Source organism: Neophocaena asiaeorientalis, unplaced genomic scaffold (assembly GCF_003031525.2).
Source record: "Neophocaena asiaeorientalis asiaeorientalis breed wild unplaced genomic scaffold, Neophocaena_asiaeorientalis_V1.1 scaffold30, whole genome shotgun sequence".
NCBI lineage: Eukaryota > Metazoa > Chordata > Mammalia > Artiodactyla > Phocoenidae > Neophocaena > Neophocaena asiaeorientalis.
The window spans coordinates 8,459,621-8,485,038 of NW_020174923.1; the positions used below are offsets into that span (position 1 = coordinate 8,459,621).

The following is a 25,418-nucleotide window of genomic DNA, read 5'->3' on the forward strand; positions in this document are numbered from 1 at the left end:
CTGCCCCCCGCAGATCTGAGGCTGTGGTCCATCCAGCCTGTCTCTCTGGCAGGACCAGCCTGGAATCACCATTCTGGTTGGACTTTTGAGGAAGGATGGAGCTTTCATCACTCAGCAGGGGGCAGACTTCTCATCAGTGTCAAGTGGGCGCTGGGGAAGGATGCTCCCATCTCTGCCGTGTGAGGCTGCTGATAGTCAGGGTTCGTCAGAGCAACAGACTCAGTAGGGGAGAGAGAGGGAGCGAGTTATCAGGAGGAATTGGCTCATGAAATTATGGAGGCTGAGGAATCCATCTACCGTCTGCAAGCTGAACACCCAGGGAAGCCGCTGGTGGATTCAGTCCAAGTTTGAGGACTGAGAGCCGGGGGAGTTGGTGCTCAGTCCTGGGGCAGAAGGTGGGTGCCCCAGCTCACGTGGTCAGGCGGAGAATTCTCCCTTCCTCTGCCTTTTGTACTGTTCAGGCCCTCCAGGGACTAGAAGATGCCCATCCACATTGGGGAGGTGACCTGCTTTACCCAGCCCACCAATCAAACGTTCACCTGATCCAGAAACACCCTCACAGACAGGGCCAGATGTAGTGTTTAGCCAAATATCTGGGCACCCCATGATCCAGTTAAACTGATACGTGCAGTCCACCATCATGATCCCCGTCGTGGCTGGGGTGGGGCTGGGGGCTTTGTAGGAGACTCGACGGCTTCAGGGCTTCCCTCATCTGTGAAATGGGGGTGGTGGCACCTGCCTCATGGGGTGGTCATGTTGAGTGAGTGGGAGAATGGATGTAAAGCCCGTGGTTGTCGTGGAGCCTTGGCATTGGAAGTGGCTGTGAGAGCCCCGTGTCCACCTGGCCCTCCTTCAAGGGTCAGCTTGCTACCCGCCTTCCTGGCCCCCCGTCTCCTCGAAGCCTCGCCAGTCACCCCGGGCCCCAGTGTTCACCCCCACATCAGAACCGCATGTCACATGCATCTCTTGCAGTGTTGTTTACATGGTGGGTGAGTTCAGCTAAAACTGGGGCTGTCTTGGCGTCCTCCCCAGCCCGGAAAGAGGCCAGGGCCTAGTGGCAGGTATCTGTCAGTACCGGGCCCTGAAGGATAGACCTCTCCCGTCTTGTCAGCTGTTGATGCAGACGTGGACAGTGCGTGTGTCCCGGGGGAGCTGGACAGGAAGACCAGGTCTGCAGGCTGCCCTGCTCAGGGCTCTGGAACCTTTTGAAACATAGCTGACTGCATTCACTCCTGGTTGGTCATAGTTTAAGAGTGGGTTTGTGGAATGAATGAATGAATGAATAATCTGTCTGGAGGACTGCAGGGGAGGAGCTAGCACAACCGACCCCAGCGTTCCGGGTGCATGTTGGATGACGGAAGCTGCAGGCGGGTCCAACCTGGGCCCCTCTGGCTCTGCAGGCTCTTCTCCACTGTCTCGCTGTCCATGGGGAAGGCCTCCGCTGGGCCAATGTGGGTGTCCCTGCCGTCCTCTGTAGGACGGCCTGGTCATCCAGGCAGCAGACCCTAGAGCACCGTGACCTGGCAGTGATAGGATGGCCGCCTGCCACTCCCTCTTAGAAACCTTTTGAGTCTGGCCGGCTTAGCACCTCAGCAAATCTGCTCGAGTTGGGACTTGCCTGCCCTGAGCCTCCCCAGGCATTGAATGCTGGGCCGAGGGGTGTGTGTGGAGAGGCACGAGGCCGCGTTAATCTGGGGCTCCCTCCTGGTGGGCGGGGGAGAGAACGGCTTGTCCTCCACGTTCCCCAGTCCAGCCCGGCTTCCTCCATGTTACAGACCCCGGGACAGGGAAACCCCAATTCCCAACAAGGTGGATGCGGGTTATACGGGGACTGGCCCGTGCCTGACCTGTGCCAGCACCTCTCCATCCCGCAGACAGTCCTGGCAGCCCAGCACGCAGGAGCCGAGCCCAGGTTTTGGAGTTTGAGGGACTTGTCTTTATCCTGGGCTCAGCTCCTCATAGCTGTGTGGCTTCAGACAAGTGACTCAAGCCCACTGAGACTTGGCTGTCTTATCTGCAAAATGGAGTGCTGAGGGTTATGTTAGGTGGGGGAACGTGTGTAAAGGCTTTGACCCAGTACCTGGCACGCATCCGGACGGCGGTGGCTGCCGGGGCCAGGTGTTACCTGGGAGGACTGGGGCCTCTGGCCCCACAGGGGATGGGTTTCTGGTTCTGGAGCCCCTGGCAGGAGCAGAGGTGAGAATACGCCCAGTGGCCTCAGGTGACCTTTGCCCTCTGCCCTGTCTTTAGGAGTCACACGGACCTCCGGCGGCCGTCTCCGGAAGCTTGGCGACCCGACTGGCCCGGGTAAGTGGCTAGGTCAGCCTTGGCCCCCTTGGTTTGTCTGGGGCAGGAGTTAACTGCTCACATGCTCCGAAGAGACTCTCCCAACCACGGCCTGGCCTGGGTGGGCAGAGTGGGGAGGGGCTGTGGAGCTCCACCTCTCAACCTTGGTGCTACAGGGGCGGGGTCTGTGCAGCTTCTCCCCACCGGGGCGGGCGGCTCCGGCCTCCCAGACCCCGGCGTGGCCAGCATGGGAGCCTGCTTTGTGTCTTTGTTGCCACATCCAGCGGCCAGGCCCAGGGGTTGTGCCTGATCCGTGGTCTCTTGTCAGAGGACATTGGGGCCCAGAGGAGAAGGGACTCGCCTCCCCTAGGAGGTGGGAGAAGTGTGTTGAGGACCTGCTGGGTGCCAGACCCCAGGCTGGACGGGCAGAGGGGCATAATGGCGACGTAGCAGCTGTTCTACAGGAGGGAATGTGCCCACCCGGAGCCCACGCCCCACCTTCTAGACCAACCCTGTCCAGTAGAACTTTCTGTGTCAGTGAAGTGTTCCCTGTCTGCATCGTCCAGTACGTTAGCCACTGTCCACACGTGACCATTGAGCACCTGAAGTATACATTGTCTGTTATTTATTCATTCATTTGCATAGAATTAACTAACTTATGATTCCCACTTAATATCTACTGTGGCTGGTGGTTATGAAATTAGACAATCCGAGCCCATGCTGGCTCTCTGGGACCCCAGAGTTCTGAACCCGAATGCCCCTGGGGCAGCCCGACCTCTCTCCAAGTGTGTCCTCCAGAGGCAACCCCCGCCAGTGGGCCGGGCACCCTCAGGCCCGTGTGGTGGCTGATGGCGGCTCTTTGCTGGGAGTGGTGGGGTGGGGGGCACGTGATGTGCAGGCCGGACGTCCACATGAGTGTGTAGGAGGCCCTTGCGGTACAGGACGGGCCGGGTGTGGGAAGGGAAGGGTGACGCCGGCTGGAGGCCTTGGGGTGGTGAGTGATTCACGTCCATGGTTAAGCGGGAGCTCCGCCCCCTGCAGACACGTTGGGCTGCTAACCACTGGGCTGCCCGGCCGCTGCTCTGTTCCTGGAAGCCTTTCTCGGAGCCCCTAGCCTCTGCCGCTGTTTGCCTCTCCATGTCCCTCCCTTTCAGCCGCTGGGCTGCGTCTCCGGGCCCCTCGGCTTGATGGGCTGGGGGAGATGCCTGCGCTCCAGGAATGAGGTCTCAGGAGGCCGGCGCCCGGGGCTGCAAGCACACAGCCTCCCTCTGGGCATTACTTCCCTGTGCTCAGAGAGGCCAGTTCTGTGCCATCAGCACTTGGCAGCCATGACCATGGCTCTGCTTGGAAGCCTAAGGCATAATTTGCCCAAGCTCAAAGCTGTGATCTGGGTTTCGCCTGGGACTGCCTGCTGACACACGAAACCCACTCTCCGGGGGCCTCTGCGGGCTCCGGCCCAGACACCCCTCCTCCTCTTCCTGCCTCCCTTTTCCAACCCCTGCCTCCCTGCGGCCAAGACCTTGGTCCAGGCAGGCTTCTTTCCTGGACCCCCAGTCCCTCTGACCTCACAGAATGCCCCCATTCGGAGCTGTCGTCCCCTCCCCTCCTCCCAGCGACACCTCTGTCCCGTGTCTGGACCCTGCACCCCGTCTCCTCCCCAGAAGGCCAAGGGCCCTCGTCGTGGTGTTTCCTCCTTTATTTCAGATTTTCACGAGGCTGGGTTTGGGACTGGGCCAGAGATGGCCGTTTCCGCCGTGAGCCACAGTCCGTCAGCTCAGACTACGCCCGCGGTCACCCTTTGACCAGCTCACTCTGGCCTTCCCCAGAATATAGTAAGATACCTGTACACCCACCATCCCGCTTAAGAAATAAGGTGTTACAGGTGCAGCCCAAGAGCCTGGGTGACCCTGTTCCGGCCGAGGCGAGCAGCCGTCTGGATTTAGAACTGCTCGCTGCTGGGTGTGTCTGTACCGCGTGCCGTGTGTCTGCAGACGACACGCCGTCTGCTCCTGACCCCAGCAGCATCGCATCGTGTGTCCGAGGGGAGTCAGCTGCTGCCCTTTGCTTTTTCACGAGACGGGACAACTGAGATGTATCCACGCAGCTCCGTGTATCTTAGTTCATTTGCTCTGACCTCGGGCAGGCGGGGATTCCTCTGTGCACGGGGGCAGAGTTTTCGCCCCCTCGGCCTGTTGCTGGAGGCCCATGGAAGCTTTCCTCTCTTACAGACACTGCTGGACCCACTGTCATGGGTCCGGGGCCTGTGTGTGTTCCCCTGGGCAGACTGCCTGGGCTCTGGGATGCTTGCCCCGGGCCCTCCCGAGTGGCCTTCCTCTTTGCTCACCCACCCTCACCCCCTTTCCGTGCTATGAGCAGCCACCCCGGGCTCTGCTGGCCGACCTTTGCCCTGGTTCCCACGGCACCCATGGCATTTTCCCTGCATCTGCTTCCTCACCTCCTTGCTGCCCTGCCCAGCCCAGCCCGTCTGTCCCCTGGCTGGGATCCCTGGGGCCTTCTCCTTCTGCCCTGACATCTGGTGTGTGGCCGGGTCCTGCTTGACATCCTTCAAGTACCTCTGGGGGGTGGTGGCCAGGGCCCCAGTCCCACCCTCATCCCTTGAGTGGTGGGTTCAACAGTGCCGAACCGCACCCCTGCCACCAATTCATATTTGCTCGGAACCTCAGAAAGTGACCTTAGCTGGGCATAGGGCTTTTACAGGTTAGTTGAAGGCCTGGAGATGAGGTCATACTGGGTTAGGGTGGCCCTAAGTTCAGTGGCTGGGGTCCTTATGAGAAGAGAGACACAGAGGAGGCCACGTGAGGGCAGAGGCAGAGATGGGAGTTTTTCAGCCACATGCCACGGGCTGCCTGGGGCCGCCAGAAGCCAGAGAGGCAAGGAGGGGTTTTCCCCAGAGCCTCTGGAGGGACCATGGTCCTGCTGACGCCTTGATTTTGGACTTCTGCCTCTAGAACTGTGAGAAAATCGATTTCTTGTTATTTTAAGCCCCCCTGTTTGTGGTGATTTGTTACAGTAGCTGCAGGAAGCTAGGGCCCCTTCCCTCTGTGATCGACACCCCACCCACACAAGGAGCTCCCTAGTACGGTGTCTGGGCTGTGTCCCTGCCCTTACGGGCGGTGCCCAACGTGAAGCCCTGGCGGGTGTCCCCGTGTCCCCCTTCCCCACCCCCGCCTTGGGTCCCGGCTCACACACCCCTTCCTTAGGGAGGGGCCCTGCTTCAGGCCCGGCTAGGGCCCCACCCCAGTGTCCTGTCACTCAGCTGTACTCATTGTCGTCCCCCGTGGACAGTAGGCGCCGGAGGAGGGGTAGGGCCCCTCCAGCTCGTTGCCCACCCTTTCTCCAGGGCAGCACAGAAGAGCCGCTCACTCTGTCACTGAGGGAGGGAAGGGAGTGTCCTTTGTGGAGGAGCTGGTCCAGGAAGAGGCCGCCAGAGTTTTGGCCGCTGTGCACCTGACACCCGGGCCCCCGCAGGCATCCCCAGCTGTTACTCCCCACTCCCACTGGCACCCCCCCCATCCTCCACTTCTCTCACGTTTCAGCCTCGCCATCCACCCAGGCACTCAAGTGACAAGTCTCAGTGTCGTCCTTGACCTCTGCCCCACCCCAGCCCCCCCAGGTCAACAGGTGGCCAAGGTCTTGTCGACTCACCATCCCCCCAGGTGGCCCTTGGACGGGCCACCCGTGATCTTAGGCCTCTGTGTCTCCCCTCACCCCCCACCCCCTTTCTCCCCACCAGAGGCTCCTCCTCCCTGTCCAGTTGGTGTTTGGGGGGCTTTACTCAGTCCCGCCTGTGTGCCTGGGCCTGGGTGATAGCCTCCACCCACGGGATTCTTTAAAACAGACCTGGTTGTCCTCTGACCAAAAGAACCCTTGCTTCCCTTCTCCTCATAGGATAAACGGTAAACCCAGCGTGAGGCTTCCCTCTCCTGTCTAGCCTCTCACCCCTGCTCTCCCCTCCCTGCTCGGAGGGGTCACAGCTCTGGAAGCCATTCTCTTTCCAGGGTGATTTGACCCAGCCTGCCAATCCCGTTAGCAGGTGGGTGGCGGGGATTCCTCTATCCTCCCCACCTCGTGCTCTTATGGCACACGGCAGGCAGCCAGTAAACATTGTTGGATTGAACTTGATAGGAGAAGCTGGGGGGGATTGGCCAAAAAAACAATTTTAAAATAAAAATACCAGCCTTCTTTTGCCTTGGTTGACAAGGAGACTTTCTCTTTGCCTTCTGGGGAAGAAATTTATGGAGAACTCCATGTCTCCAGGGAGGACGAGGAGAAGAGGCAGCCAGTAGGCACAGTGGCTATTTACATTTAAATTATTTATTTAATACAAATTAAAAACTGCAGTTCCTCCATAGCGGTGGCCCCACGGTAGGCTCTCAGCAGCCACACATGGCTGCCATATTGAACGCGGCAGGTCCATGGCATTTACATCAACGCAGAAAGTTCTGCTGGGCATGACTGGTCTGGATTAGCCTACACACTGGATCTTCAGATTCATTGTTCATCCAGAGAGCCTTTACTGGGTGCCGCTGAGCAGACAGAATGTTGGGATCCCAGTAGGAAGTGAAAGACACCAGCTCTTCGGGGAGTTTTCGTGTATTCTGGAGAGTTTAAACACAGGGGCCTTGGGGCAGACTCTGTCAGGGACCCTGGTCTCCACGACCCTGGACCCTTCTTGCTCTGTACGGGCAGCTGGGGGCCTTTAGGAATAAAGCGGCAGCCCCCAGCTCCGGCAGGGCTGCAGCCAAGGATTGATGGCTGAGCATGAGGGCCGTTAGTGGTGGAATTTGGCCCTGTCTGGGCCGCCTCTCTCCATTGTCTAGATTTCCTTCCACACTGACCTGGAAGAACTCCCAGAGCAACAGGCCGGCCCAGGCTGTTTGCACCAGTAAACCCTGCAGCAGTCCCCAGGGTACAGAGTAGCTGGATCGTATTTATTTAGGAACAGCCAAAACTTGAGGCGCAATAAAAAGTGGAGAGAAGATTCCGGAGAGGAATGCAGCAGGCCCCGGGCCCGGAATTCGTCTTGCTCTGGAAGGCTGCTGGCGGCCAGACTGGGGCCGGCCCTGGAGGGTCTCGGCCGGCTGCCCGCCTTGCTGGCAGGTACAGTAGCAGTGACTGCAGGAGGGTCAGTGGGAGGGGGTCTGGGGGATGGAGCTTCTTTATTTTTAACTCAGGGAAGCAAACTGTGTGGTTGAGTCTGGGGATGAGCAGGAAATGAACGGAAAAGTCTTTTTTTTTTAAGTGAGAGGTGGGCATCCCCTATAGCTTGGAGCTAATTATGGAGGATTCGCAAGTATCTGAATGAGGGGAGGCGGAGGGGAGAGGTGGCAGAGATTCTGAGCTCAGAGCCTCAGAAAGTGTCCTTTCGGCCGAATGCCTCTTCCCCCGCCTCCTCACAGGCCCCTCTCCAGAATGTACCCCAGGAACAAGGCTGTGCCCCTCTTGTCAACCCCTTCCTGAGGCCCCTGCTGCCTGTGTCAGATTCACCTGGAGCGCTTGCCCCCTTTCCGCATGGCTGGGCCAGCTCAGGCCTCCTGGCTTGTGATGGGAGTTCAGGGGTCACTGGGATTGCCTCTTCTGGGTCCCGTCCCAGCCAGGCGCTGGGACGCGCACAGGCACTTTGTGGAAAGGGGCAGAGCAGTGTCTTTAAAGATAGAACAGGCCTCACTCTTCCTCCTTACCCCGCACTGGGCTCCTCGCTGGTGATGGTGACATCAAAAAGAAGGTGGCTGGGAGTATGCAGATCACAGGTACAGGTCTGTGGGGGTCAAGGGTAGAGATACTGCCTTTAGAACTGTCTGGAAGGGGCTGCTGGGCAACAGTACCCATCCCAGGACGTGGGCAGGTTCCGGTGGCTGGGAGCTGCGGCTTGCTGGCTGGCACGAGCAGAGTTCCCAGAACTGTGGCCCGGGGAGCGGGTCCTGCCTCCCCAGGGCATAAGGCGTTGGTCAATGTGGGGATGTGCTGAGTTCAAAAGCCAGCGCCCTCACTGGGGCTGCTCACTGGTTTACTATGCTAATATGCTTGTTGAAATCAAAGACCAGGACAAAGTTTTTCATAACCACAGAGCCCTGTCTTGTTCTGCTAGAAGGAGAAGCCACGTGGGGAGCCCTGACCTGCTGACCAGTTGCCCCCTGAGTGGCCGGTGCTGAGGCCAGGACTCAGTGAGCAGTGGGGGTCGGCCGCCCCCTTCTCCCACTGCCTGGCCTCACCCCACCTCTGGGCCTGGCCTCTTCGCGGCTCATGACTAACACGGCCCCATCGGAGCCAATCGGTGCTGCCAGGTTTTCGGTTTCAAATTATCCCCCGCTTGGGCCAGAATGTTTGGAGTTTTAGGCATGGTTGGGGAAAGGACGCTGAGCCAGATTATGCCGGAGAAAAACCGAGGGTCAAGCTGTGTTCAGCAGCTGCGCCAGCCGCGGCAACAAAATGCACAGCGTGTGCAGCTGGCACCTGAAGCAGGTGGTCAGGGTGGCTGAGGCCACGGCTGGGCTCCTCGTCCTGGTCCAGCCGCCCCCCAGCTGGCCCGGTCTGCCGCTCCATGGGGCCTCCCTGGGCCTGCTCACCGCAGCGGGAATTGGTGTCGAAGGGTGCCCTGTGGCATTAAAGGGGTTTCTTTTTTCATACGTTTTCTGTAGTTGCTAAATCTAATACAATGAACATATAGTACGTTTATAATCAGAGAAAAACAATAAGGAATATTTTTTTCAAAATCAGAAAGGAGATTAAACAAACAAATCAAAGAACCTCCAAGGTTCCCATTGTTTCCCATTGTTCTAACTTAATTGTTGGTGGTTGGCTTAATGTAATGTGTTAGAATGAAATATAATCACCCGAAAACATCGTTCAGGGAGCCCTGGCTCTTAAGTCTGTCTGTGGTGTCTGTTTGAGTGTCCTGTGGCTGATGTAACAAATGACCACAAACTTGGGGACTTAAGTCAACAGAAATTTATTCTCTCACAGTTCTGGAGGCCAGAAGTCTGAAATCCAAGTCTCGACAGGGCCGGGCTCCTGGGGAGCTCTAGGGGAGAAGCTGTTCCCTGCCTGCTCCAGCTTCTGTGGGCTGCCAGGCTTCCTGGGCTTGTGGCCGCATCACTCCACTCTTCAAGGCCAGCCTCTTCACATCTCTCTCTGATCCGTCTGTACATCCCCTTCTCTCTCTCTGTGTCAGATCTCCCTCTGCCCCCCTCTATGTGAGTACACGTGACGGCATTTAGGACCCTCCCAACCCCCTGACTCAGGGTAATCTCCCATCTCAAGATCCTTCACTTAATCCCACCTGCATTGACTTTTTCTCCAAATAAGGTCCTGTTTACAGGATCCAGGGATTAGGGTGTGAGATCTTTGGGGCCACTGTTCAGCCTACCACAGTGCCCACCTTCCGTCACCGCGCAGGCAGCCACCTTTGGAGCTGTCCTGCAGACTCTGCTGGGGGTGGGGTGTTGCTATTTGGTGTCTCCCAGAAGGTGTCACCCCGCAACCCCCAAGAAGATGCCCTTGCTACCTAGGAGACTGCATTTGGGGTCCTGCCCTGGGCAGGAGGGGACGGGGACTTTGTGACATCCCGCAGAGAAGCGTGCATGGCCCTCTTGTGTTGACATGTGGCTCACGTGGCCCTGTAGGGCAGGATTGTAAACTCAGAGGTCACCTGGAGGAGGGGCTGGCAGATAACGAAAATGAGTGACGGGGCCGTGGGGACCACAGCAATCCAGAAAACGCGGTTTCATCTAAAGAGGGTAGCAGTCTTCAAGGCGGCGCCTTGGGCCAGGCAGGAAGGCTCATTCCGTGTGGCTATATGCCCTCCCTTTTCCAAGAGATGAGGAAAATCTGGAGTTCTCGGTGAACTTGCCCGTTTGCAACATTGGCACGAATACGCATTTTCTTTAGACAGGGTCAGTTAGGCATACAAAACCTGCTTCTGTGTCTTGGGTAGAGGGCTGCCAGTCTGAACCCTTGCGGTGAATGAAGCTTAAAGGGCAGAGGGGGTGCCCCCCAGCCCTCGCTCTGACCACGTGCTGTCCCCCTCCACCCCCGAGTTGCCAGCTGAGCAGTCCCGGGACCCCAGATGAATAGCAGGGAGCGGTGCTGAGCCCCCAGCCCGGCCAGGCCCCGTGTCCTCTCCCAGAGAGGCGCTGAGTCTGGGGAAATCAGTGGCGAGGAGCTGCGCTCCCTCCCAGGGGACAGCTGGAGACTCACTGACTCATGAGTGAGTGGTAGGACTCTTCCAGGAAGTCTCCATCCCGCGCTCCCCTCTCGGCTGGGGTGGGACGGCCAGCTGCCTCTGTCTCCGCAGGCGGACAGGACACCCGGGCGTCTGCAGGGGTGACTTCTCCGGGCTCAACCCCGGCAGGTGTTCCTGAACCTTCCCTCGGCCCCTGCCTGGGGCGCGACTGCCCCTCCTTCCGGCCGGGTCAGGGTGGGAGTGAAGGGCCGGCAGAGGTGGAGGGAAGGGAAGGCGGGCAGGCAGGAGCCAGGATTTTCAAACGCTCCAACCAAAGGAAATCGCAGCATCGCCGGCCGGGGGAAATGAAAGACTCTGGAAGTCTCCAGGAATTTGATTCTGTGAGCTGGTTTCCAAGAGGCTAAGTTAAGCTTCTCCAAGTGGATATTAAAAAGGAGCAGCGAGACGAGCCCGGGCGGAGGGGCTGGAGGGGGTGGGGAGAAGGCACCGGAAGCCGCCGCAGGCTGCACCTCTGGAGCCACCGCACAAAGCCCCGCCGGCCGGCCCTCGGCCCGGAGGACCCTGGGGACCGCAGGAGCCTTTCAAGGCCCACGTCCGGCCCTTGCTCCCGCCTCTTCTTTTATTTCTCTCCTTCGCTGCCTTTCGCCTCCCGATTCCAAGAGACAATGCTACTTCAGTTTGGAGCACAAACATATGATCAGCACATGGAAATGTGGTAATTTGGATGCATTCGTGATTGCAACAGATTGAAGAAATTAGACCAGACAAAGAGTGTTTTTGGAGGAGGAGGAGAGGAGGCAGAAAGAGGGAGGGCGACGGGGTGAGAAAGGGGAGGACGCCTCTGGAAAGGGGGACGCCGGGACTCCCGCCTGCTGCTAAATATATCCGTAGTGATGGAGAGAGACCGGATCACAGGTAGGCAAGCGGCCCTCCTCCCCCGGCTGCCCCTTCCCCTTAACTCACAACTTTCTTTATGCTTCGGGAAATAAGCACCCAAGGGTCACTTTGACTCATTTTTGTGGACATATTTCTTTTCCTCTTGACTGTTCTGAGGTCCTGGGACGTAATGTTCCAAAAGTGAAGCTTCGCTAAGTCGGGCTTTTATTTAAACTCGGCTCTCCGTCCCCTCACTATTTCTCTTTCATTTCCCAATGTGCCACTTTTGCATCTTAAGACGGCCGTGAATGCTGAGACTGTGGGCGCCGAAGTCTGGGAAAGGGTGGGGGGACCTGCTTCTGGCGCTGGGGTCCGGGGTGGCGGCACCGGGATGCCGATTGTGGTTTGTCCGCTGTGTGGTTGGTTTGTTTGCTGCCAGCCGAAGTCCGTCTTCAAGGCTGCCTTGGTCTCCTCCCTGAAATAGCATTTCGGTGCCTTCCCGGGAGTTGATTACAGGGCCGGGAGCTCCCGGTGCCCAAACAAGATGTGCAAATGCGTGTGTGCGTGCGCGTGCGTGTATGCACACATGCAGCGGAGAGAGCTTATTGTATTCTGCCGGAAGCTTGGCGGAGTTGACCAAGGTGACTCCCACTTGGAGGTGCTGGTGTCATTCGGGTCCTGTACTCACCTGGGCACCGTGGACAGAGAGTGGGTAGCAATGATCATGCACGCGGTTGGATGGGATTGATTTAGGACAGAAAGATCGGAGCTGTGGGCTCTGCTCAGTTTCTGGGGCAGAATCACTGATCAGAACATCAGAATGTCACGTTGGGGCAAGGAGTGAGGGCAGATGGCTGGTCCTCGGGCTGGAGGGACCTTGCAGGTCCCTGGATCTGCCCCCGCACCCTGTGTGGGATCGAGGCCAAGTGGGTCACTTTGGAGCGGGCTCAGACCCATCTGGGCAAGAACCAAGCAGTGGAGAGAAAAGAGGCCGCCCCTCCTAAGTCACCCCGGTTAGAAGCCCCTCTTTCTCGGGCTCGGTGTCCTGTGTCAGCATCTGATATCATCACGAATAATTCCCATTCATTATGGGGCCTGCTGCTTACGGCACACCCCTCAAGCCAGGTGCTGGGGTACACTGTGTGGGCCTGAGACGTCCTGGGGCATCAGCCTCTGGGCTTCAGGTGCTCCAAGATGACCCCTGGGTCAAAGTGAGGATTAGAATGTCGCTCCCCAAGTGCCACTGGCTTGGTCTGTTGTTTGCCACTGTGTGTGTTGCAGGGGGGGCTCCCCAAGAGGCCAGAGGGAAGGAAGGCGCACGTCAGGGTCTCCTCTGAAGATAGCCCCTTGCCTGCTGCTCCAGGGGCTGATCAGATCCCAGTGTGATGTCAGGGCTGATGGGGCAGCCACAGGCAGGGGAGCTGCCAGCGGGGTGCGTGTGTGCGCGCGCACGTCTGTGCTGCAGGGCACACAAACGGGCGCCGCGACTGACCACAGGAGGTGGGGCAGCCATGGAGACTGGCGGAAGGCACGGCTGGTGGAACCGCATCTCACGTGTGTTTGAGCTCAGTGACGCGGGCCAGCCGGGGTGGACGGGGCGCTAGCCAGGGTGCGTTGCTCTCCGGCTGGCAAGGGCCGCAGGCTGGGGGACCGGGGAGGATGGTTACTCCATTGGCCTGGCTGCCAGGGGCCTCCGGCCCAGCCTTCATTTAACAGATGACCAAGCCAAGGCCCAGCTGGGTGACCACCAGGGGACCAGAGAGCCAGGGCACGGAGGCTGGAAGGGGGTCCTTGGGGGAGTCAGAAGCGGTGGCAACGTCTTGGAAGCTCCTGGGCTAAGTGAATTTGAGGAGCTTTTCATGAACTGAACAAACAGTCCGCTCTGTGCCTTTATAAGTGTTGAGCATCACGCCCTCGGCCGAGGACAGCACGACATGGGTGAAGTAGGGACCTTCTCCCAGGATGTGCCTGAGGGGAAATTGGTACTTTCTATGAAATCCTCATTTGGATGCATTTTCATGAAAAAATACTTACTTCTTTCAAAGCTCGGTTAGAAACTGGTTCCAGAAGAGAGAAGTCCCCAAACTGTCTCCCCATGTTTCTCAAACCTGGTTAGACCTTGACCTTGGTCTTTGTAACTCAGAGCTTAAGCAGTCCCTGGGCAAGTCTCGCTCTGCAGCACTGGGCTCAGTTTCCCAACCTGTAAAGGGAGGGAGTTGGATCAGCATGGCCTTGAGGCCGTATCCCCACAGCCAGCGGGCTTCCGAGCCTGTGCTGGGGACCCCGCCGGCTGCGGGCCTGCTTCTCAAGGGCACTGTGCCTCTGTGACAGCGTAAGACAGTTGTGGCTGCCTCAGTCCGCACCGGGCGGATGTGGGGCTGGGGGCCACGATGCCGAGCGTGTGTGTGGACGGGGGCCTGCCTGGCCAGACACCCCACCCGCCAGTTTGCAGAAGTAGCTGTCACTGCTCATGGCCCACTGGGCTGGCATTTAAGGTGTGTCTGGCTGACTCTTGGCCGCTGCCCAGCAGCTGTCCAGGAGGGGCTGGTGAGGAGGGGGCTTGGGGCAGGTGCGGGCGGCCTCAGGAGACCTCAGATCTCCCTCCTCCGTCTCTCGCGAGCACCTAGCTCCCACTTGGTTTGGGACGTGGGCCCTGGGTCCTCTTCTGCAGTCAGGCAGCCTCCAGCCCTCTCGAGGCTGCGGCCTTGCCCTGGGAAGATGCCGGAGGGCTCGTCAGCCGGGCGGGGATGAGTCATGGAGCAGTGACTGGCCACTGAGACACAGGCCGCTTCTTCCAGCCAAGGGTCGGCCTCTTTTCCTTGTTCTGGACTGGCTTTGTGGCTTTTACAAATCAAGCAGTTTTATCTTGTTCCAAGTGCTTGTGTTTCAGCAGGGAGACTCTCCAGGAAGGGAACTTTCCACTGAGGGGCTGTGACTTAGCCCAGCTAGGCCTCGGGGAGGGTGGGACGGGCCACGCGGTGAGCTGTCTGCAGAGAATGTGGACGTTTCTCCGCTCGGTCAGGAAGGTTGGCGCGGGGGCCTGGAAGGGCCGGGCTGCACTGCACCCGGGAGGAGATCTGATCTGCTCGGGGGCGGGGGGTCCTGTGTCACGGTCATGGGGAGGGCAGGGAGCTGGACAGCCCCCACCGTGGGAGGCGTGCCTCGGTCCTCACTCTGCTGCACCCTCTTGCCTCTGGGTCCCGGGCATTTCATACTCTTGGCCTGGACAGCTGCTGCGGTCATCAGCTTCCTGGACCCTCTCTGCCAGGGCTTCACTCTCCTCGTCTCCAAGATGAGAAGCTTGGCCCGAGGCCCTCCTGGCCCTCTGCCTCTTCCACCTCTGACTGACGAGGGCCTTGGTTTCCTGGGGCTGCTGTAACCAAGTACCACCGCTTGGGGAGCTTACAACGACAGCAGTTGATCTCCCAGCTCTGGAGGCCAGAAGGCCAAATTCAAGGTGTCCAAGGCTTGGTTCCTTCAGGAGGCCCTGAGGGAGCATCCTTTCCAGGCCTCTCTCCTGGCTTCTGGCGGCAGCCGGCGCTGCTTGGCATCCTTGGCTGGTGGATGCCTCTCTCCAGTCTCTGCCTCTGTTGTCACACAGCCTTCTTCTGTGTCTCAAATCTCCCTCTGCTTCTCTCTTATAAGGACACTTGTTCCTGGACTTAGGCCCACTCGGATAATCCAGGATGACCAAAATTCTAGAACCTTATCCTAATGACATCTGCAAGACCCTTTTCCCAAATAGGTCCACACGCACAGATTCCAGGTGAACATGAATTTGGGGGGCGGGGCACCATTCAACCCACTCCAGTCCCCATGCGTCCTGGATGCACAGGATGGGTCCATGTCCCAAGGTCACTTGCCATCCCCCACTCTGGCCATTGGGTCGCCTACCCCTGGTGAGGTGTGGGAAGCTCAGCCCCATGAGAACTGCAGAAGCCTGCCCACCCCTCTCCCAGGCACCTGCTTGCTGAAGTTGCCTCGTGTTCCCTGCTGGTGGGGGTGAGGCCTGGGGCAGGCCCTGGGGACAGAGTGGACCTAGGATGGAGGGCTTTGGTACCTGGGTCAGCCTGCCCAATAAGGGCACCTTCGCCTGGTGCCTTGTAATTTTTTTTTTCTTTGAGCTCCAAATTGGTCTGTCCAAAACTTTTCCTGATTAGAGGATTTATTTCTATGGAAAGTCTTACTGAGGAATGGCGTGACAATCACATCACATCGTTATGCATTAAAGAACCGCCTTCAATGACACCATAGTGTGAGACTGGGACTGTCCCGAGCCATGCGTGAGTGGTCGCTGCAACCATTCTGTACTATAAGGACCTGGGGTGCCTGGGGCTCTGGACTCTTTTTTTAAAAATCGTGGTAAAATGTACACAACATAAAATGTACCTTTTTAGAAAAATTTTTTATTGGAGTCTAGTTGATTTACAAGGTTGTATTAGTTTCAGGTGTGCAGCAAAGTGAATCAGTTATATATATACACACATATCCACTCCTTTTTAGATTCTTTTCCCGTATAGGCCATTACAGGGTACTGAGTAGAGTCCCCTGTGCTCTACAGTAGGTCCTTATTAGTTATCTATTTTATGTATAGTAGCGTGTATATGTCAATCCCAATCTCCTAATTATCCTTTCCCCCATTTCCCCCCAGTAACCTTAAGTTTGTTTTCTACATCTGTGACTCTATTTCTGTTTTGTAAATAAGTTCATTTGTCCTATTTTTTCAGATTCCACATATAAGCGATATCATATGATGTAAAATGTACCTTTTCTATAATTTTTAGGTGTACGGTTCAGTGGCATTAAGTGCGTCCACGTGGTTGTGCAACCATCCATCCGTCTCCAGAACTTTTTCATCTTCCCAAAGTGAAACTCCATTAAACACTACCTCCTCTTTGCCCCCTCTGACCTGACCCTGGCAAACACCCTTCTGCTTTCTGTCTCTGTGAATCTGACGATTCCAGTTTCCTCATATACGTGGAATCATGCCAATTTGTCTTTTTTGTGACTGACTTATTTCACTTCATGACTTCATGGTTCCTCCATGCTGTAGCAGGTGTCAGAGTCCCTCCTGTTTAAGACAGAATAATATTCCATTATATGATAGACCACATTTTGTTTATCTGTTGATCTATGGGTAGACATTTGGGTTGTTTCCACCTTTCGGCTATTATGAAAATTGCTTCCGTAAACATGTATGTATAGGTATTTGCTTGAGTCCTTGCTTTCAAATATTTTGGGTATATACCCAGGAGCAGAATTGCTGGACCGTATGGTAGTTCTATGTTTAATTTTGGGGGGAACCACCGTACTGCTTGTCACTGCAACTATACCATTTTACATTCCCACCAGCAGTGCCCACGGGTTCTAATTTCTCCACATCCTCCTGAACACATGTTATTTTTTAAAATAGATATATAACAGCCATTCTAATAAGTGTGAGGTGGTATCGCATTGCAGTTCTGATTTGCATTTCTCTAATGATTAGTGATGCTGAGCATCTTCCCATGTGCCTGTTGGCATCTGTATGTCTTCTTTGGAGAAATGTCTATTCAAGTCCTTTGTCAGATTTTAAATTGGCTTTTTGTGGGTGTGTGTGATTGAGTTGTAGAAGTTTTTAAAAACATATTCTGGATATTAATTCCTCATCAAACATATGATTTGTAAATATTTTCTCCCATTCCGTGTGTTTCCTTTTCATTCTGTTGAGAGTCTCCTTTGATGCACAAAAGTTTTGCACTTGGATGAAGCTCAATTTATCTACTTTTTCTTTTAGTGCCTGTGCTTTTAGTGTCGCACCCAACGCCACAAGCCTTTCCCCCTGTGTTTCTTTCTAAGAGTTTTACAGTTTTAGCTCTTGCATTTAGACCTTTGATCCATTTTGAGTTAACTTTGTACATGGTGTGAGATTAGGCTCCAAGTTTTCGTCCTGGGCTCTTGATTTTTTTTCACACCCAGGCTGGCTTCACTGGGTGAGGTGGCAGGAAGTGGGGAAATCCTGGGTTGGGCTGGCCTTGACCATCCCCTCAGGCTGGCCAGGAAGCCTCAGCTCCGGCCCTGGGCATGGCTGGACATGTGCTCTGCCCGGGGCAGCCCAGGCCTGTGTCCTTCTGGACTGACGAGGAGGCCAGCCTGGGGTCTCCTGGGGTCTGCTCTCAGGTGGGCCTCCTCTTCTCAGTGGTTTCAGTGCCCGGCCTGCGTGTGAGACTGACTGTCTGTGTGTCAGTGTCTGTTGGTCTGTCCCCATGCTGCATCTCAGGAAGCCTCCTCCAGCCCCATTCTCCCTCTTTGCTCCTGCTATCCTAGACTCCGTCTGCCTCTTGCTCGGAGCTGGTCATCCCCATTGTCTCCCTTCCCATCCGGGCACAAACCTCTGTCCGGAAGCTACCACCTAAACCGCCTTGCCCGAAGTCCCCTGGACCACCGTCCCGCCTTCACCGCCCTCATGTCAGTTCTGCTCCCGTTGGGCTGGGCGCGGGGTGGGGGTGGGACCCAACGGAGAAACTGGAGAGATTTCCTCTTAACCAGAGGCTCATGTTTGGAGACTGTTTTGGGCCCCAGGCCTTGTATGAACTCAGGACAGATAGCAACGCAGATTTCAGCTCCTGCTCCTGGAGACCCCTCTCTGCCTTCGGGCTTGGGACCTGCCTTAGATCTTCTCATCTTCCCTCCCTCTTCTTTCTTTTTAAGGTATGTACGTATGTATGTATGTATTTATTTTTGGCTGCGTTGGGTCTTTGTTGCTGCACGCGTCTTTCTCTAGTTGCTGCGAGTGGGGGCTGCTCTTCGTTGCGGTGCACGGGCTTCTCATTGCGGTGGCTTCTCTTGTTGCGGAGCACGGGCTCTAGGCGCGCGAGCTTTAGTAGTTGTGGCTCACGGGCTCTAGAGCACAGGCTCAGTAGTTGTGGCACGCAGGCTTAGTTGCTCCGTGGCACATGGGATCTTCCCGGACCAGGGATCGAACCCATGTGCCCTGCACTGGCAGGCGGATTCTTAACTACTGCGCCACCAGGGAAGTGGTGCAGTAGTTAAGTTTTTGGGTTTTTTTTTTTTTAGCAAATGAGGAAACTGACTTGAGCAAAGCTGAATAAACAAAGCAACACACTCCTTGGAAATTAGCAAAGAGGCACCAGCTCTGAAACTTTTCTATGAAAAGTTGAAAATGCTTTGGGGCTGGGCCTGTCTGCTGGAGCAGGCAGGTGGGTGTGAAGAGCCGCCCAGCTCTGCGTGGCAGGAGCCCACACGCCCAGAGCCCGTTCCTCTGCGTGGTCCCGATTCTCCCTCCCGCCAGCGAGTGTGAACAGTCAGTGGCCTCTGTCTCTGTCCTCCGCTTTACGTTCACCTCAGGTCCTGATGTCGCCGGTGGCTGTTCGCAGGACCACCAGACACCTGTTGTCCCAATTATCTGGCAAGTATTTATTGAGGTCGTACTACGTGCAGCCGACACGTCTCCTGGGTTCTGGACCTACAGTGAGGAGCCAGCACCCTGCTCCTTTGGGGCTGGCAGTCTGAGCGGGATGTCAGACAGCTAACCAATAAACACATCAGTTGATGACTTTAGATGAAGAAGCAAAGAACAGGTGATGTGATGTGATTGTTGGTAGGTGTGTGTGTGTGCGTGTGTGTGTATGGGGGTGTGTATTAATGGACACCTTCCTTGAGGGGGTGGCATTGAGCTGAAACTCACGTGTCCAGAAGGACCTGACAGGTCAAGATCCAGAGGAAGGACATTCAGGCAAAGGGAACAGCAAGTGCAAAGGCCCTGAGGTTAGAACATCACGGAGGTGCGAGTGGCTGGACTGCATTGTTGGAGCAGAGGGGCAAGTCTGAGATCAGCAAGATAGGCGGGGCCAGGTCATGCCAGGCCTCGGAGGCCCTGGCGAGGGTTCGTTTCTCTCCTCAGTGTGCCGGGTGGAGAAAGTGGCAGGACCTGAGTGCCCCGTGGCTGCTGAGACTCGCCTGTGGCAGGCAGGGAGGAGAAGCACGGGGGCCTGGAGGGGTGGCCATCACCGTCGCTCTATGCAGCTGGAGAGAGAGGACCTCTGATTGCTGGGTGGACCCTGGTGGTCGAAGAGGCCGCTGGACGCCCTGACGTGTTGGCCAGCCTTGCCCAGCCCTGCCCAGTCCTGCCCCGTGGGCTGCTATCTTTAGGAGGGAGTGCTTGCGGCCTCTGAGCGCAGAGGCTGTGGTTTGGTGCATGCTTGGCCGAGGGTGGGGTGGCCTGAGTCCTGGGAAGGTGACCCGAGGAGCGGACAGCCTCGGGGGAAGCATGACTCCGGGCCTCCTCGCTTTGTATCTCCTGGGTCCTGACTCTCTGGCAGGGATATCACACATGGGGGTAGTGGCCAGTGTGTCTGAGGACACCGTCCCATCCCACTGGTCCCTCTGAGCCTCAGGCCTCTCCCCAGCTCTGGGCCCCTGACTCTGGGGGAGGCATGGAAGTACAGAATGTTTTCCAGGGCATCCCACTGGCCCTCAGAGCTGGGGTGAGTCAGAGCCTCTTCCCATAATGGAGCAGTAGCCAAGGCCCGGGGATTCTGGCCTGGTGCCCGGTTCCTGGGGCAGGAGAAGCGAGGTGGCCAGGCAGGCAGGGCTGGGGGCTGAGCCTGTTGTGACCTTGGGCTGCGGCCCCTCCCCTCCCGCTCTGTCCCAGCCCTGGGTCCCACTGGGGCTCCCTTTGTGCCTCCTCCACTCGCTGGCCTCTGCATCCCTTCTCTCCCCTCTGGGGCCAACCCTCTCCTCTGGCCCAGACTGGCCCTCCCAGCTGCTCTCCCTACCTCCTGCCTCTTCTCCTTCAGACCCTCCACTGCTCCCTCAGGGTCCACTGTGTCCCCTCCGTGTCCCTTGCCACCCAGGGAGGCAGGTGCAGGGAAGTTCAGGACGCACGCACCGTTAGACTGCCCGTGTGTGCTGAGCGCCTTCCTCTCTGCTCTGGCGCTCCCTCGAGCCTGTGGCCCCTCCGCACAGAGCCTGGCCCTGTCCCGCATCCAGAGCTGGTACAGCAGGAAGGAGCTGCCCAGGGAGCCTGGGCACCTGGCCTGCTCTGCTGGCTGCAGCCCCCAGGGCTCGGGTGTCAGAGAAGAGGTGCTTCTGGGGACGTGTGACGATGACGTGGCTCATGGGTCAGGGCACCGACCCTCCCCTCCTGCTGGAGTGGCCTGAGATGCTGCTTCTCCGCTCCTGTTTCCGGGGCATCTTGAAGTTGGCCCTTGGGCAGCCTGTCCTGGATTCTCCCTCTGGCCTTTCCTGGCACTGTTTCTGCTCACCTGGAGAAGGCTGGGTGGGGCTTGGGGACAAAGGAGATTCAAGGGCTTCCCTGACAGGACACCCCACCCCACAGAGGGGACGTTTTGGTCAAAGCCCCAAGAGCCCTGCTTGCTACTCAGAGAGCAAGACCTCAACCACCTGCGGGGCATCTGGTGGGGGCAGTACAGGTGTGACTGTCAGCACAGGGGCTCAGTGCACAGCCCGAGGCCTCCCTTTCCATGGCTCTGCTCAGGCCCGCGTCCTTCTCTGGCCCTGTTTTCCCTGACGTCCACAATGGGCAGTCCTCAGTCTGGACTTTGCCCCCCACCATCCGCCCAGCTCAGCTCTGGCCGGCTTGTCCCTCCCCCGGGGCCCAGGTTCCTCCTCCAGGTGGCGTATTCCATCCAAGGATGCAGGGCCCTCAGCCATGCCTGCCCTGAGAGATGTCGGTATATTGTTATCTGATAATAACTAAAGAACTATAGCTTTAGAGTGACTGTTTTCAATGTTTTTCCAAGTTCAAGGGTCTTTAGAGTGTCCTAATCCTGATGTCGCCGTGTCCGAGAGAGAGGGAAGGGGCTGGGGGTGATTGCGGGCTGGGGGCTTGTTCACCACCTGAGAGGGTGGTCTTGGGCTGTGCCTCTGTGACGTGTGTTTGGGGCGGGGTGCGTACCTCCAGGAATGCCCCGTAGCCCTCGCCACCCCCCCAGCTTGTAGAGAGCAGCTGGGAGCGGAAGGGGAGCCTGCATCCCTCTGAGGAGGTGTGGACAGAGGGGCCCCGGTTCTGGAGATATGCATCCTCCATGCATCTCACCCGCGAATTTACTGCAGTTGGGGCCTGGCTGAGCCTTGGAAGGGAGCGAGGGAACCGCAGTGAAGCCGAACCCCAAAAAGGGGCAGGAATTCAGGTGCAGGAAGCCTTTCTTCCAGGAGGTGGCGGTGCAGGCCCTCAAGAGCCCAGCCCCTGCTGGGTTTTCATTTTCGCTGAATTTGTGGGAAGAGGCTGCCCAGGTGTTATTTCCACTCACTGCGTCTGCTGCAGCGATGGAAGTGACAGGTGGGGAGCACGGGAAATAGGTGAGGACGGCACCTCCCCTGGCACCGGGGCTGGAGCGCTGCAGACCTCGCCCGGGGTGGTCCTAAACCAGGCCAAGCAAGCGAGGTTTGAGAGCTCTGGGCTTCGGGGAGGGGTCTCCTGCCACTCTTCTTTCTTCCCTATTTCTGGTTGATATATCTTAGTCTCTTTTGAAATTTCCCAAATTTTTACTATGGAAACTTTCAAACACACAGGAAAGATTACGGTGTGAACACTCCCATGCCCACCGCCTTGACTCTGCGGTGCGCATTCTGCTCTCTGCGTCCTCACACTCCCCTCCCTCTAGCCACCAGCGCTCCATGTGGTATTTTTGCATGCGTTTCAAGATCCGTTGCTGGCATCAGTCCACATTACCCTGTAAACACTTCAGCTTGCCTCTCACTAACCAGAGGCCAGTATTTGTTTATGGTTCTTTTTCTTTCTTTGAGGTAAGATGTAACCCTGAACGCACAGATCTTAAGGGTACCGCTCTCTGTATCCCGGCTCCTATCAGAGTGTAGGACGTCACGATCACCCCTGCACGCCCTTTCCCGGTCGGTGTCTGCCTCCACTGCCCTGGGAGCAACCAAATTTCTGACTTTCTTCTACTATAAATGAATTTTGCCAGTTTGACTATGTATATATTTTTCAGATGTACCCATGTTGCCCCAGGTAACAGTAGTTGTTCCGTGATTGCTGTAGTGTTCATCGCATGAACTTTCTCTGGGTTTTTTTTGTTTTAGCCCTTCTGTTCATGGGCCCCTGGCTGTTTCCATTTTGGGGGTCTCCCGAATAAAGATTCTTATACAAGGTTTTGTGGACATATGCTTCCATTTCTCTTGTGTAGATACCAAGGAGTAGAATTGTCGAGCCAGAGGATAGGTGTCTGTTTAGATTTGTAGGAAAATGCTAGCTCTTTTCTCCAAGTGACTGTATCAGATACTCCCACCAGCAACGTCTGAGCGTTCTGGGTGCCCCGCATCCCCACCAGCGTTCGGTGCCGTCTCTTTCACAACGTAGTCACTCTGGCGGGTGTGTGGCGATCTCATTCTGGCTTCGACTTACATTTGTCCGATGACCCGTGCTGTTGAGCACATTTTCATGTTCTTATTGGCTTTCCGTATATTTTCCTTCGTGAAACGTCTTTTCAAATCTGTTGCCCATTTTATTTTATTTTATTTTTAAAAAAATCCCTTGCAGCTCTGACAATCTTATTCCTTTAAAAAAATAATTAATTAGTTTATGGCTGATTTGGGTCTTCGTTGCTGCACGTGGGCTTTCTCTAGTTGCGGCGAGCGGGGGCTACTCTTCGTTGCCGTGCGCGGGCTTCTCACTGCGGTGGCTTCTCTTGTTGCGGAGCACGGGCTCTAGGCGTGCGGGCTTCAGTTAGCTGTGGCTCGCGGGCTCTAGAACGCAGGCTCAGTAGTTGTGGCGCACGGTCTTAGCTGCTCTAAAGGCATGTGGGAGCCTCCTGGACCAGGGCTTGAACCTGTGTCCTCTGCATTGGCAGGTGGATTCTTAACCACTGCACCACCAGGGAAGCACCCTGTTGCCCATTTTAAAATTGGGTTGTTTGACTTATTCTTTCTGGATACTGGTCTTTTGTTAGATACATGAATTGCAAATATTTTTTCCCAGTCTGTGGCTTGCCTACTCTTTTCTTAATGATATAGCTTTTGGTGAGCAAAAGTTTGTAATTTAATTTTGACTAAGTTTAATTTAACAAAGCTCTTTCTTTGTGGTTACCACTTATTGTGTTCTTTGTAAGAAAGCTTCGCTTACCCCCAAGTGGCGAAGATATTTTCAATGATTTCTTCTAGAAGTTTTACAGTTAGAGATTTTATGTTGGGTTTAGAAACCACCTTGAATTAATTTTTCTGTATGGTATGATGTAGGGGGTAAGGTCCATTTTGTTGTTGTTTTATCTGTATGGACATCCAGTTGTTCTAGAACCATTTATTGAAAAGACATTCTTACCCCATTAAATTGCCTTGGCACCGTTGTTGAAAATCAGTTAATTTTGTATATGTGCTTCTATTTCAGGACTCTTGTGTTTTATTAGTATTTTGTCTGTTCTTTTGCCAGTACCACACTAACTTGATTAATGTGGCTTTATAATACGCTTTGAAATAAGATCTCCTAATATATCCAAAATATCGCTTTGGGTATTCTTGGTTCTTTGAATTTTCTTATAAATTTTAGAAGTAGAGTATCAACTTCTACAAAAATGCTATGTGAATTTTGATTGAGACTGCGTTGAATCTATAGGTCAATTTAGGGATAATTGGCATTTTAATAACACTGAGTCTTCTAGTCTTATAAACATGGTAGGTCTCCATTTTTTAAGTTTTGTTTTTTGTATTTCTCTAATCTCTACAGAATTATGTTGTTCTGTAGTTTTCAATGAAAAGATCTTCATGTCAATAGTTAAATTTATTTCTAACTGTTTTTGGTGCTATTGTAAATTGAATATATATTTTAAATTTCATTTTCAATTGTTTGCTGCTAGTATATAAAAATTATATAAAAATACAGTGGGTTTTTGTGTATAAATCTTATATCCCATGACCTTGTCAAATTCATTTATTAGTCTAGCACTTGTTTTGTAGATGTTTCATGATTTATTAAGTAAACAACCATGTTGTCTGAAAATAGGCAGTTTGACTTCTTTCTTTCTGATCTTGATGCCTTTATTTTTCATGCCTTATTTCACAAGCTAGAACTGCCAGTACAATGTTGAATAGAAGTGGTACATGACATCCTTGCCTTGTGCCAGAAAGTATCATGTTAAATATAGGTTTTCCGTATATGCCTTTTGTCAAACTGAGGAGATTCCCTTCTATCCCTGATTTTCCAGAGTTTTTCATAAGAATGGGTGTTGACTTTTGTAAATACTTTTCCTGTATCTATTGAAATGGTCACTTTTCTTCTTTATTCTATTAATAAGGTGAATTACAATGATTGACTTTTTTTTTTTTTTTTGGCCGCACCGCACAGCATGAGGGATCCTGGTTCCCCAACCAGTGATTGAACCTGCGCCCCCTGCAGTGGAAGCACAGGGTCTGAACCCCTGGACCGCCAGGGAAGTCACACAATGATTGACTGTTGAATATTACACCAAGAAATAAGTCCAGGAAACTCAATTTATCTGTTGAGCTTCCTTTTTATATATTGCTGAATGTGATTTGCCTAGTTTTTTGTTAAGGATTGTGTGTGTGTGTGTAGACTCGTGAGGGATGCTGTGTGGTATTTTCTGTTAGTTTGTTTTGCTGTTGTCTTGGTCAGGGTTATTTTGGCCTCAAGGTGATCAGAGTGTTCCTTCCTCTCTGTTTTCTGCAGAAGTTTGCATAAGACTGGTGTTATTTCCTTCCTGAAATGTTTGATAGAAGTCACCAAGGAAGCCATCTTGCCCTAGAGTTTTCTTCTTGGAAAGTGTTTTTTTAAGTTACAAAATTAATTTAAAAAAATGTGTGTTAGGGAATTCCCTGGCGGTCCAGTGTTTAGGACTCAGTGTTTTCACTGCCGAGGGCCCAGGTTCAATCCCTGGTAGGTGAGCTAAGATCCCTCAAGCTGCACAGCGCGGCCAAAAAAAAAAAATGTATTAAATAAATATTTAATTAAATACAGTAAATATAATTTAAATATACATTTATTTAATATATAGAGAGAGGGCTTCCCTGGTGGCGCAGTGGTTGGGAGTCCGCCTGCCGATGCAGGGGACACGGGTTCGTG

The 25,418-nt window shown here is 54.9% G+C and overlaps 1 protein-coding gene across 1 annotated transcript in view; it reads left to right on the forward strand.

The window, feature by feature from the left end:
• SEPTIN9 (septin 9) overlaps nucleotides 1–25,418 on the forward strand; it is a 164,747-nt gene that overhangs the window by 13,480 nt on the left and 125,849 nt on the right. Inside the window, exon 2 of the mRNA XM_024760864.1 lies at nucleotides 2,251–2,307. Coding sequence (XP_024616632.1) covers nucleotides 2,251–2,307 — 57 coding nt within the window. The remainder of the gene's footprint in view (nucleotides 1–2,250; nucleotides 2,308–25,418) is intronic.